At 38.6% G+C, this 12,666-nt stretch overlaps 1 protein-coding gene across 2 annotated transcripts in view; it reads right to left on the minus strand.

The window, feature by feature from the left end:
* Positions 1-12,666, minus strand: part of CCNB3 (cyclin B3) — an 82,607-nt gene that overhangs the window by 30,455 nt on the left and 39,486 nt on the right. For both annotated transcript variants that reach the window (XM_066356414.1, XM_066356413.1), the window contains one exon: positions 11,306-11,392. In XM_066356414.1, coding sequence (XP_066212511.1) covers positions 11,306-11,392 — 87 coding nt within the window. The remainder of the gene's footprint in view (positions 1-11,305; positions 11,393-12,666) is intronic.

The raw sequence follows: 12,666 nt of genomic DNA on the forward strand, positions 1-12,666 counted from the left end.
ACAAGTTCAGCAACAAACAAGCAATCAATCTAATGAAAAAATGGAGAAACCGTGGCCAGTTGGCTCAATGGTAGAGCATCTGTCAGGCGTGTGGAAGGCCTGGGTTTGATTCCCAGCCAGGGAACACAGGAGAAGCGCCCATCTGCTTCTCCACCCCTCCCCCTCTCCTTCCTCTCTGTCTCTCTCTTCCCCTCCCACAGCCAAGGCTCCATTGGAGCAAACTTGGCCCAGGTGCTGAGTATGGCTCCATGGCCTCCGCCTAAGGCACTAGAATGGCTCTGGTTGCAATGGAGCAATGCCAAAGATGGGCAGAGCATCGCCCCCTAGTGGGCTTGCCAGGTGGATCACAGTTGGGCACATGTGGGAGTCTGTCTTTCTGCTTCCCCTCTTCTCATTTCAGAAAAATACAAAAAATAAATAAATAAATAAAAAGAAAGAAAATAAAAGTGGGGAGAGGACCTGAACAGACACTTCCCCAAGAGGACATATAAATGGCCAACAGATATATGAGAAGATGCTCATCTTCACTAGCTATTCAAGAAATGCAAATAAAAACTACAACGAGATACCACCTCACACCTCTTAGATGTTGGCTATTATCAACAAGACAGGTAATAACAAGTGTTGGAGAGGCTGTGGAGAAAAGGGAACCCCCATTCACTGCTTGTGGGAATGCAAATGAATACAACCATTTTGGAAGGAAGTATGGTGGTTTCTCAAAAAACTAAGAATAGAACTACTATATGACCCAGCAATCAATCTGTCTACTGAGTACCCACAGAATTTGAAAACATTGATATGTAAAGACACATGCAACCCATATTCATCACAGCACTATTCACAATGGCCACAACATGGAATCAACCAAACTGTCCTTCCATAGAAGATTGGATAAAGAAAATGTGGTACATATATACAATGGAATACTACTCAGCCATAAGAAATGGTGACATACTGACATTTACTACAACATAGATGGAACTTGAGAACATTATATTGAGTGAAATAAGTAAATCAGAGAAAGCTATGAACTGTATAATTTCACACACAGGTGGGATATAAAATTGGGACTCGCAGTGATGGCAGAGAAACGGCACCATGAGGAGTGCTCCCAATACCTCTCCCTGAAACTTCAACAATTCAACAACTAGAGACAGAAAAACAATCTCTGGAGCATCTGAAATACACATACATCAAACAAAGGTACTATTGGGCATAAAGTTGGCTGAATATATATATATATATATATAAACCACTCTGAAGGAAATGAGACTGAGAATGGAGTATTCTGCTTTCCTCACTGACCTGAGCAAGGGCTGCTTTCACTTGGAACTGAGAGAAAGTAAGGGCTAGGGCTGCAGAAAATGCTGGGCTGGGGAAGAGACGTTCAAGCTGAGGAGAGAGTGTGCCCATGGCTCAGTCCACGTGGAGCTAACGCCACCGGCAGACCCTGGCAGAGGTGGGCGAGCAGTTGCCTTGTTTACTCCCGGTATCCCAATTGGCAAGTGCAGGCAGTGTGCGAGTGGATCCACCTGGCACTTCAGGCATGGGTGCCTGCATTCCCAGATGGTGGGGCTGGGTCGGAGACTGTCAGTAGTGACCCTCTGTGTGGGCTGTGACCAGAGTTTCTGAATAATCCCAGCTTCCCAAACAACAGCGTGCAGTAAGTGCACGAAAGCTGGCTTCCCTACACCCAGACCTGTCTGGGCACGGCACCTCCACTAGCCATATAAGCTAACAAAGCACACTCTTGGGAAAGTGAACTGCAGAAATAGTGGGGGGAGGGGGCGCAGGCAGCTTGCAGACAGCCTCTGGAGAGCAGACCTGCAGAGTGCTGAGGCATACTAGACATGCCTAGAGGCTCATAGAAAGACACCTGAAAGGCAATCAGCTCCCAGCCCTGCCTGATTATGCTGGCGGCTCTGGCTGGCAAAGCCTTACCCAGAACCCTGCATGGAGTGGGGATAGAGGGGGGATTTGGCAGCTGTTAGAGCCTCTTGCTCTCCAGGCAGTGGCTGGGGCAACTTCACAGCTGGGTCCCAGGCTGCTGGTTCAGGAAGGAGAGATTTGAGGAGAGGCTCTGGGAAAATGGACTCTCCCATTGTCAGAGCCTTCAAACGCTAACAAGCCCCGCCTACCAACAGGACTGAGGCCTAGTTTATGTCATCACCATAGCGACACAATAGCAAATCTCTGCCTAAGAGTGCCACAGGGGCAGAACCTGGGGTACAGCGCCATCAGCCAAAAAGAGAAGAAAGAAAAAGGAAGAAGATAACTTCTCAAAACCAGGAAAAATCCACAGTCTTTATAACTTTTTCCATTTTTTATCTTTTTTTTTCCTCCCACCTTGGTCATTTTACCCTCTTTCCATTTTATTCTTTTCTTTTCATTTTGAACATTATTACCCAAAGATGTTACATTTTCCATTCTTTATTATTTTTTCTATGAGTGTTACATTCCAAAAAACTTAACAACTTAATCTTTTTCTCTCTCTCTTCTTTTAACTTTTTCTCTTATTAGAATCTCACCCACAAACAAATTATTTTATTCTGGATTTAAATTTTTTTCTTTGTGGCATTTTGTGTGCTTTTTACTTTGCTCTTTATCTCTTTAGCATTTCCCCCAACTCCAGCTCTCCGTTCTATAGTTTTTGTGCAACTTAATACACTAGAATTTTCATTTTTCGCTGTATTTTTTTATATCTTTTCCTTTTTTTTCTTTTCTCTTACACTATTACTCTCATTCAACCATCATTTACAAACAAATTATTTTATTCTTGATCCACATTTTTTCCTTGTGGCAATTTGTGGGTTCTTGCCTCGTTTTTTGATTCTTTGTCACTCCCCCCCAACCAAGACTCTCCATTCTACATAATTTTGTTCCACTTAGCACAATAGAATTTTCAGTTTTTCACTGCATTTTCTCAAAAATTTTATCAACTCTTATTTGTGTTATTAACAATACCACTCTCAAATGCCATTAAAGAAAAAAATCTAACATCATGGATACAAAAGACAGTGATGTAGCTCAGATAGATGAGAAAAAATCTATAGAAAAAAATTTCAATAGCTTAGAAGTCTTGGAGTTAAATGACAGAGAATTTAAAATTGAAGTCCTAAAAATACTCAGGACTAAAAATATACAAGAAAGTGCAGAAAGGCAATTTAGGGAGCTCATAAAACAATTCAATGAACAGAAAGAATACTTCACCAAGGAAATTGAAACTATGAAAACGAATCAAACAGAGATGAAAAACTCAATTCATGAACTGAAAAACGAGGTAACAAGCTTAGCCAATAGAACAGACCAGATAGAGGAGAGAATTAGTGACATAGAAGACAGGCAACTAGAGGTACTACAGAGAGAAGAGGAGAGAGACTCACAAATTTAAAATAATGAGATAGCCCTACAGGAATTGTCTGACTCCATCAGAAAGAGCAACATAAGAATAATGGGTATATCAGAAAGAGGAGAGAAAATGGAGAACATATTTGAAAAATAATAGAAGAGAACTTCCCAAGCCTGTGGAAAGAACTAAAGCCTTGAATTCAAGAAGCAAACAGAACACCAAGTTATCTTAACCCTAACAAACCTACTCCAAGGCACATCACAATGAAATTGGCACAAACCAATGACAAAGAAAAAATTCTCAAGGCAGCCAGGGAAAAGAAGAATACCACATATAAAGAAAGGCCATTAGATTATCAACAGACTTCTCAGCAGAAACTCTACAAGCTAGAAGAGAATAGACCCCAATATTTAAAGTTCTGAAAGAGAGAAACTTTCAGCCAAGAATACTATACCCATCAAAGCTATCCTTCAAATACGAAGGAGAAATAAAAACATTCACTGATACAGAAAAGATGAGGGAATTTATTACCAGAAAACCCCCACTTCAGGAAATACTAAAGGGGGTTTTCTGATCAGACAAAAAGAAAAAAACAAAACAAAACTACAAGTAAAAGCTCTATCAAGATCACAATAAAAACAAGATTAATCTGTGACAAAGAAACTAAAAGTGGGCAAGGACAAAGATTAACAGTAGCAAAGGAGGATGGAGTGCAGAAGCACTCATGAGATAATGTACTATAATGAACATGATATGTATGCTTTCCATTACTTATATGGTAACCACCCCTGAAAAACCAACACAGAAGTACATGCTTGAAAAAAGAAGTAACAGAGACAAGAAGTATGGATTACAACCAAACAAAAACAAATGATAGAAAAATAAAAGAGAAGAACCAAACAAGACACAAAACTATTAGAAAGCAATATATAAAATGGTAACAGAAATCCCTCAAATGTCAATAATTACACTAAACGAAAATGGATTGAACTCACCAAATAAAATGACACAGAGTAGCAGAATGAATTAAAAAAGAAAATCCAACTGTATGCTGCCTATAAGAGACACATCTAAGCTACAAGGATAAAAACAAATTCAAAGTGAAAGGTTGAAAAACAATACTCCAAGCAAATAATATCCATAAAAAAGCAAGTGTAGCAATACTCATATCTAACAATGCTGACTACAAGACAGCAAAGGTAATCAGAGACAAAAACGGTCATTTCATAATGATAAAGGGGACACTGAATCAAGAAGACATAACACTTTTTAATATATATGCACCAAACCAAGGAGCACCAAAATATATAAGACAGCTACTGACTGACCTAAAAACAAAAACTGACAAAAATACAATCATACTTGGAGACCTCAATACACTGCTGATGGTTATAGATCGTTCATCCAAACAGAAAATCAATAAAGAAATATTGGCCTTAAATGAAACACTAAACAATTGGATATCATAGACATCTATAGGACATTTCATCCCAAAATGCCAGAGTATACATTTTTCTCTAGTGTACATAAAACATTCTCAAGAACTGACCATATGTTGGGTTACAAAAATAACATCAACCAATTCAGAAAGATTGAAATTATACCAAGCATATTTTCTGATCATAAAGCCTTGAAACTAGAATTCAACTGCAAAAAAAAGATGTAAACAAACCCACAAAAATGTGAAAAGTAAACAACATACTTTTAAAAAATGAGTGGGTCAAAGAAGAAATAAGCACAGAGATCAAAAGATACATACAGGCAAAAGAAAATAACAATATGACATATCAGAATCTCTGGGATGCAGCAAAAGCAGTAATAACAGGGAAGTTAATATCACTACAGGCCTATTTGAACAAACAAGAGAGAGCCCAAGTAAACCACTTAACTTCACATCTTAAAAAATTTTAAAAAGAGAAACAAAGACAACCCAAAACCAGCAGAAGAAATGATAACAATCAGAGCAGAAATAAAGAACAGAAAAACTATAGAAAAAATTAATAAAACAAGGAACTGGTTCTTTGAAAAGATCAACAAAATTGACAAACCCTTGGCAAGACTCACCAAGGAAAAAAGAGAAAGAACTCATATAAACAAAATCCAAAATGAAAGAGGAGAAATCACCACAGATATCATAGATATACAAAGAATTATTGTAGAATACTATGAAAAACTATATGCCACCAAATTTAACAATATAGAAGAAATGGATACATTCCTAGAACAATACAATCTTCCTAGACTGAGTCATGAAGAAGCAGATAGCCTAAACAGACCCATAAGCAGGGAGGAAATAGAAACAACTATTAAAAACCTCCCCAAAAATAAAAGTCCAGGGCCAGATGGCTATACTAGTGAATTCTATCAAACATTCAAAGAAGACTTGGTTCCTATTCTACTCAAAGTCTTCCAAAAAATTGAAGAAGAAGCAATACTGCCAAACACATTTTATGAGGCCAACATAAACCCTCATACCAAAACCTGGCAAGGACAACACAAAAAAAGAAAACTACAGACTAATATCTCTAATGAATACAGATGCTAAAATACTAAACAAAATACTCACAAATTGCATACAACAACACATTAAAAAAATTATTCATCATGATCAAGTGGGATTCATCTCAGAATCACAAGGATGGTTCAACATACGTAAAACGGTTAACGTAATACACCATATCAACAAAACAAATAACAAAAACCACATGATCTTATCAGTAGATGCAGAAAAGGCATTCAATAAAATACAACATCATTTTATGTTTAAAACACTTAACAAAATGGGTATAGAAGGAAAATATCTCAACATAATAAAAGCCACCTATGATAAACCATCAGCTAACATCATATTAAATGGCATAAAAATGAGGACTTTTCCCCTAAAATCAAGAACAAGACAAGGTTGTCCACTCTTTCCACTCTTATTCAACATAGTGCTGGAAGTTCTAGCCAGAGCAATCAGACAAGAGAAAGAAATAAAACGCATTCATATTGGGAAAGAAGAAGTAAAGGTTTCACTTTTTGCAAATGATATGATCCTGCACATCTAAAACCCCAAAGACTCTACAAAAAGACTACTAGAAACAATAAACCAATACAGTAAGGTCACAGGATACAAAATTAATATACAAAAGTCCATTGCCTTCTTATATACCAACAATGAAACATTAGAAAACGAGCTCAAAAAAACAATTCACCAGCAGTGCAGGAGGGTTCCCTTTTCTCCACATCCTCGCCAGCACTTATTCTGTGTTGTTTTGTTGATGAGCGCCATTCTGGCTGGTGTGAGGTGATATCTCATTGTGGTTTTAATTTGCATTTCTCTAATGACTAGTGATGTGGAGCATTTTTTCATATACCTATTGGCCATCTGTATGTCCTCTTTGGAGAAGTGTCTATTCATTTCTTTTTCCCATTTTTTGATTGGATTGTTTGTCTTCCTGGTGTTGAGATTTACAAGTTCTTTATAAATTTTGGTGATTAACCCCTTATCAGACATATTGTCAAATATGTTCTCCCATTGTGTAGTTTGTCTTTTTATTCTGTTCTTATTGTCTTTAGCTGTGTAGAAGCTTTTTAGTTCGATATAGTCCCATTTGTTTATACTATCTTTTATTTCACTTGCCCGTGGAGATAAATCAGCAAATATATTGTTACAAGAGATGTTGGAGAGCTTACTGCCTATGTTTTCTTCTAAGATGCTTATGGTTTCACGGCCTACATTTAAGTCTTTTATCCATTTTGAGTTTATTTTTGTGAGTGGTGTAAGCTGGTAATCTAGTTTCATTTTTTTGCAGGTAGCTGTCCAATTTTCCCAACACCATTTGTTAAAGAGGCTGTCTTTACTCCATTGTATGCCCTTACCACCTTTGTCAAATATCAGTTGTCCATAGAGCTGTGGGTTTATTTCTGGGTTCTCTGTTCTGTTCCATTGATCTATATGCCTGTTCTTATGCCAGTACCAGGCTCTTTTGAGTACAGTGGCCTTGCAGTATAACTTGATATCAGGAGGTGTGATACCTCCCACTTTATTCTTCTTTTTTAAGATTGCCGAGGCTATTCGTGTTCTTTTTTGGTTCCATATAAATTTTTGGAATATGTGATCTATATCTTTGAAGTATGTCACTGGTATTTTAATTGGTATTGCATTGAATTTATAGATTGCTTTGGGTAATATAGACATTTTAATGATGTTTATTCTTCCTAACCATGAGCACGGTATATGCTGGTGGGAATGCAGACTGGTGCAGCCACTGTGGAAAACAGTATGGAGATTCCTCAAAAAACTGAAAATTGAACTGCCTTTTGACCCAGCTATCCCACTTTTAGGAATATACCCCAAGAACACCATAGAATGGCTCCAAAAGGAAAAATGCACCCCCATGTTTGTGGCAGCATTGTTCACAATAGCGAAGATCTGGAAACAGCCTAAGTGTCCGTCAGAGGACAAGTGGATTAAAAAGTTTTGGTACATATATACTATGGAATACTACTCAGCCATAAGAAATGATGACATCGGATCATTTACAATAACATGGATGGACCTTGATAACATTATACGGAGTAAAATAAGTAAATCAGAAAAAACTAAGAACTATATGAATCCACACATAAATGGGACATAAAAATGAGACTCGGAGACATGAACAAGAATGTGATGGCAACGGAGGTGGGGGGTGGGGGTGGGGGCGAGGAAGGAGAGAGGGGGTGGGAGGGGAGGGGCACAAAGAAAACCAGATAGAAGATGACAGAAGACAATTTGACTTTGGGGGAGAGGTATACAGCACAATCAAATGTCAAAATAATCTGGAGACGTTTTCTCTCAACATATGTACTCTGATTTATCAATGTCACTGCATTAAATTTAATAATAAAAAAATATTTAAAAAAATAAAACAAACAAAAAAACAATCCACTTCATGGTTGCAACAACAACAAAATACCTAGGAATAAACATAACAAAGAATGTAAACAATCTATATAATGAAAACTACAAAGCATTGTTAAGGGAAATTGAAAAAGATATAATGAAATGGAAAAACATTCCTTGTTCTTGGATAGGAAGAATAAATATAGTCAAAATGACTATATTACCCAAAGCGATACAAATTTAATGCAATTGCCATCAAAATTCCAATGTCATTTTTTAAAGAAATGGAACAAAAAGTCATCAGGTTTATATGGAACTATCAAAAACCCCGAATAGCCAGAGCAATCCTAAGGAAAAAGAACGAAACTGGGGGCATTACAATACCTGACTTCAAATTATATTATAGAGCCACGATAATCAAACAGCATGGTATTGTGAAAGTTTGAAGCACTAATATTCTCTGATCTAAGTTCAAGGAGATTTAACTGTACTTCCCCTTAATTCTTTTACCAAGAAATAGGAAAATAGGGGTAAACATAAATATGGACCCCATCTCCTTGTCTATTGGGTTAAGACCAGCTCTTACATACCAAATGTCCTTCCCATGCTAAAATGAAAAAGGAGAAAGAAAAACCCTCACAGCAGATTAACTAATTAAAATACATCAACTCTTTTGGCAAGCCAGGACTTCATTGTGGTGAATGTTAAGGATAAAACAAATATGAGGACATGGAGACCTACAAATACTGACGGAAAGAAGAAAATCATTATTCAGGAAACCCCAAAACTCATAAAGAAAGCAGCCCTAAACCTTCAAACAGATGATCTCAAACTTCTGCAAATGCCCAACCCTACAAAAGGCTTAGGTACATTGTAATGATGGGTCTTTCTGCAGCCCAAAGTGAATCCTCAGAACTTGAATGCAGAATGGAAATCGGCTTTCTAAGATTCTGGAAAGCTAGACAGAGGCAAAGATACTTCTCACGGATGCCTTTCTAACCCCACCTCCACCCTGCATGAGGATGTGGCCTAGCAGATGTTGAATTCAGTTAAAGTATCTTGAGGGTCCTGGGTATCTGCATATACTACCTATTAGTTTATTTGTGTTTGTTTTTTGTAAACACTTGTTTTGCACAGTGTCACCACACTCCCATCACTGACTCTGCAGGCCAAGAGAAACTACACCAAATGGGTTGCACCTGGTTCTGATTTGTGTGGCTACCTTATTTCAGCCAAGTTTCTCAATCCATGGTTAGATAAGTAAGGAAACAAACCTAATTCTACAAGAATGTGTGAAAAGGGTCTCTTTCAACCAATCTATAGTAAATCTGAAATTATGCAGAGCTGTAACCTAATCATGTATGTTGTAATATCTATGGGGAAGAGAGTATATTAGTTATATTAGCAAAGGTAGTCACATAGCATCTAAAGAACAGAGATCCAAAGGAGAAAACTTTGCCAATGCTTATACAGTCCTGGCCAAGGGACTAAATTATTATTGTAAATAGCAGTATTCTGGTAGCCACAGAAGGACACTTTACTATGAAGGACAACAATAGTTCACCAGGATTCTCGGTATTCTAGATGAAACAGACTTCAAAACAATCGTTAGACAAGTCCTCATTTGGAAAGTGGAGATAATTATAGCATCTATCGCAAATGTTTATGTAAGACTCAAGTGGATACAGGAAAAAGTGCTTAACCTGACCAGGCAGTGGTACAGTGAATAGAGGTTAGAACTAGGATGCAGAGGACCCATGTTCAAAACCCTGAGGTCACCGGCTTGAACGCGGGCTCACCAGCTTGAGCTCAGGCTCTCTGGCTTGAGTGTGAAATCATAGACATGACCCCATGATCGCTGGCTTGAGTCCAAAGTTCACTGGCTTGAGCAAGGGGTCACTCGCTCTGCTGTAGGCCCCACCCCCAGTCAAGGCACATATGAGAAAGCAATCAATGAATAACAAAGGTGCCACAGAGAACAGTGCTTAGAATAGTGCCTGGTAGATGGTAAGCACTCAGTGGGCAGCAGTTATTATTATCTAAGAACAAAGATTATCTTTGGCTGAATTCTGAATTCAATTAGTAACATTCTATTAATTCTGGTTTTCGCTGGTACCTTATTAATGCAGAAGGGAGGTAACTGAAAGTGAACTTCAGAATTCTAGTCAAAATTGAGTTTCTGGATTCCCACAACGGGAAGACCAGGTTATGGTGCGTTGGTAGTCAAAGGTTCTGTACATCAGGGTTCATTTTTGATGGTCACTATGACTTGAATGCTAAAAGAACTTAATGCCTGGTTGCCAGAGATACTGGCTGAGGTCAGTTTTACACAACACACACAAATGTCATGTCACAAATGCCCAATGGGCTTGAACTGTTAAACATTGCCGTACACCATAATGAATCCACCAATGTATTTAACTCCTAAGCAACAAGTTGACCCACCTCTGGACTTTATCTTTATTTTTTTTTACAAGGACAGAGAGAGAGTCAGAGAAAGGGATAGACAGGGAAAGACAGACAGGAACGGAAATAGATGAGAAGCATCAATCATCAGTTTTTCGTTGCAACACCTTAGTTGTTCATTGATTGCTTTCTCATATGTGCCTTAACCATGGGCCTTCAGCAGACCAAGTAACCCCTTGCTCGACCCAGCAACCTTGGGCTCAAGCTGGTGAGCTTTTCTTTGCTCAAGCCAGATGAGTCCGCACTCAAGCTGGAGACCTCGGGGACTCAAACCTGAGTCCTTCCGCATCCCAGTCCAATGCTCTATCCACTGTACCACCACCTGGTCAGGCTGGACTTTGTCTTAATGCAAGATCCCATAGTTCTCATATTTATCTAAAATTTCATACCTAGTAATCTTTCTATTCGCTGCTTACAGAGAGCTCCACCAATTAATCCAAATGTATGTGCTAGCAGAAGAGTCCCTGCAGTCTCTGCATTTCGGTCACTGAGTCCAAATAAAATCAGTTCTCAACATTCCAGAGAGGGTCAGAGTTTTGTTAACTGGAAAGTTCCCTCAAAGAAGAGGTTGTCAAAACCGTATGCAACATCACAGCAGAAGTCTGGACTAGCCTACTCACATTGGTGAGAACATCCAATGCTGATCTCTTCTTGAGTGGTCCCTGAGGTGAAGATGGAGATGTCATTGCTTGGTAATTCTCCTCTCTCTACAAAAGTAAAAGAGGTAAATGAAAACATCTCATTGAGACAGTCTTTCTCAGGGACTTTGGGTCATCTTTGGGGCTCAGTAGGAAACTCCAGAATCTCCAAACAACTGAGGATGCATATAATAAACCCCGATAAACTATGAGAAAAGGAAATTTTGACACTTAACTGCAGCATAGACGGTTTCTGAAGGAGGTTATCATTGATGACGGGGACAAGGCTGAGAGGAGGCAAGATGACCTACAGTGTAACTCGTAGAATGAGCAAAATGGCTGGGTCAAGTTAATTCTCCTCGTACATCTCTCATATTTTTGGTTAAACTAACCAAGATTAACAACCACCACTAATTTGCAGCAACTCCCAGTCATTCCTTTAAAACGGATGCTCTTGGGCAAAACAGATCAATAATTTTACAAATATTTAATAGTCTCTTATATTAATTAATTAATTTGAGACATCCCCAATACGGCAATAACACACATGCCTAGATACTGGTCCAGGATACAGCTCTTTACTAGCTATTGGACTTGGACAAGTCACTTAATTTCATAGACTCAATTCTCCTGTGAGTAAAATTGTAATGATGCCTAACTTAATTGAGGATCAAATAAGAAAATACATGTAAAAAAAGTCTATATACTAAATAAATAAATAAATAAGTTCATCAACACCAAACTAGTATTACAACAAATGTTAAAGGGCTTTCTTTACGAAGAAGAAAAATGTGGCCCTGGCTGGTTGACCCAGTGGATAGAGTGCCAGCAGATGGACATCCTGGGTTCAATTCTCAGTCAGGACACACAGGAGAAGCAACCATCTGCTTCTCTCCCCAGCCTCACTCCCTTTACCCCCCAAGCCTACTTCTCTCCCCCTTCTTGCCCTCTTCCTCTCCAGCAGCCAGTGTTTCGACTGATTTGAGGGTCAGCCCTGGAGACTCAGGATAGCTTGGTTTGTCTGAGTGAATTAACCTCAGGCACTAAAAATACCTCGGTTGATTTGAGCATCAGCCCCAGACAGGGGTTGCCGGGTGGACCCAGTAAGGGTGTATATGGGAGTCTATCTCACTATCTCTTTTTCTCTCACAAGAGAGAGAGCAATAAAGGAAGGAAAGGAGATGAATGTAGAGGAAAAAAGAGAAAGGAAAGGAAAAGAAAAAGAGGAATGGAAAGAAAAGGAGGAAAGGAAGAGAGAGAAGAGGGGAGAGAGAAAGGAAGGGAAGGAAGGGAAAAAAGGTAAGAAAGAGAAGGAAGGGAGGAAGGGGGAAGAGAGAAAAGAA

Source organism: Saccopteryx leptura, chromosome X (genome assembly GCF_036850995.1).
Source record: "Saccopteryx leptura isolate mSacLep1 chromosome X, mSacLep1_pri_phased_curated, whole genome shotgun sequence".
Classification (NCBI taxonomy): domain Eukaryota; kingdom Metazoa; phylum Chordata; class Mammalia; order Chiroptera; family Emballonuridae; genus Saccopteryx; species Saccopteryx leptura.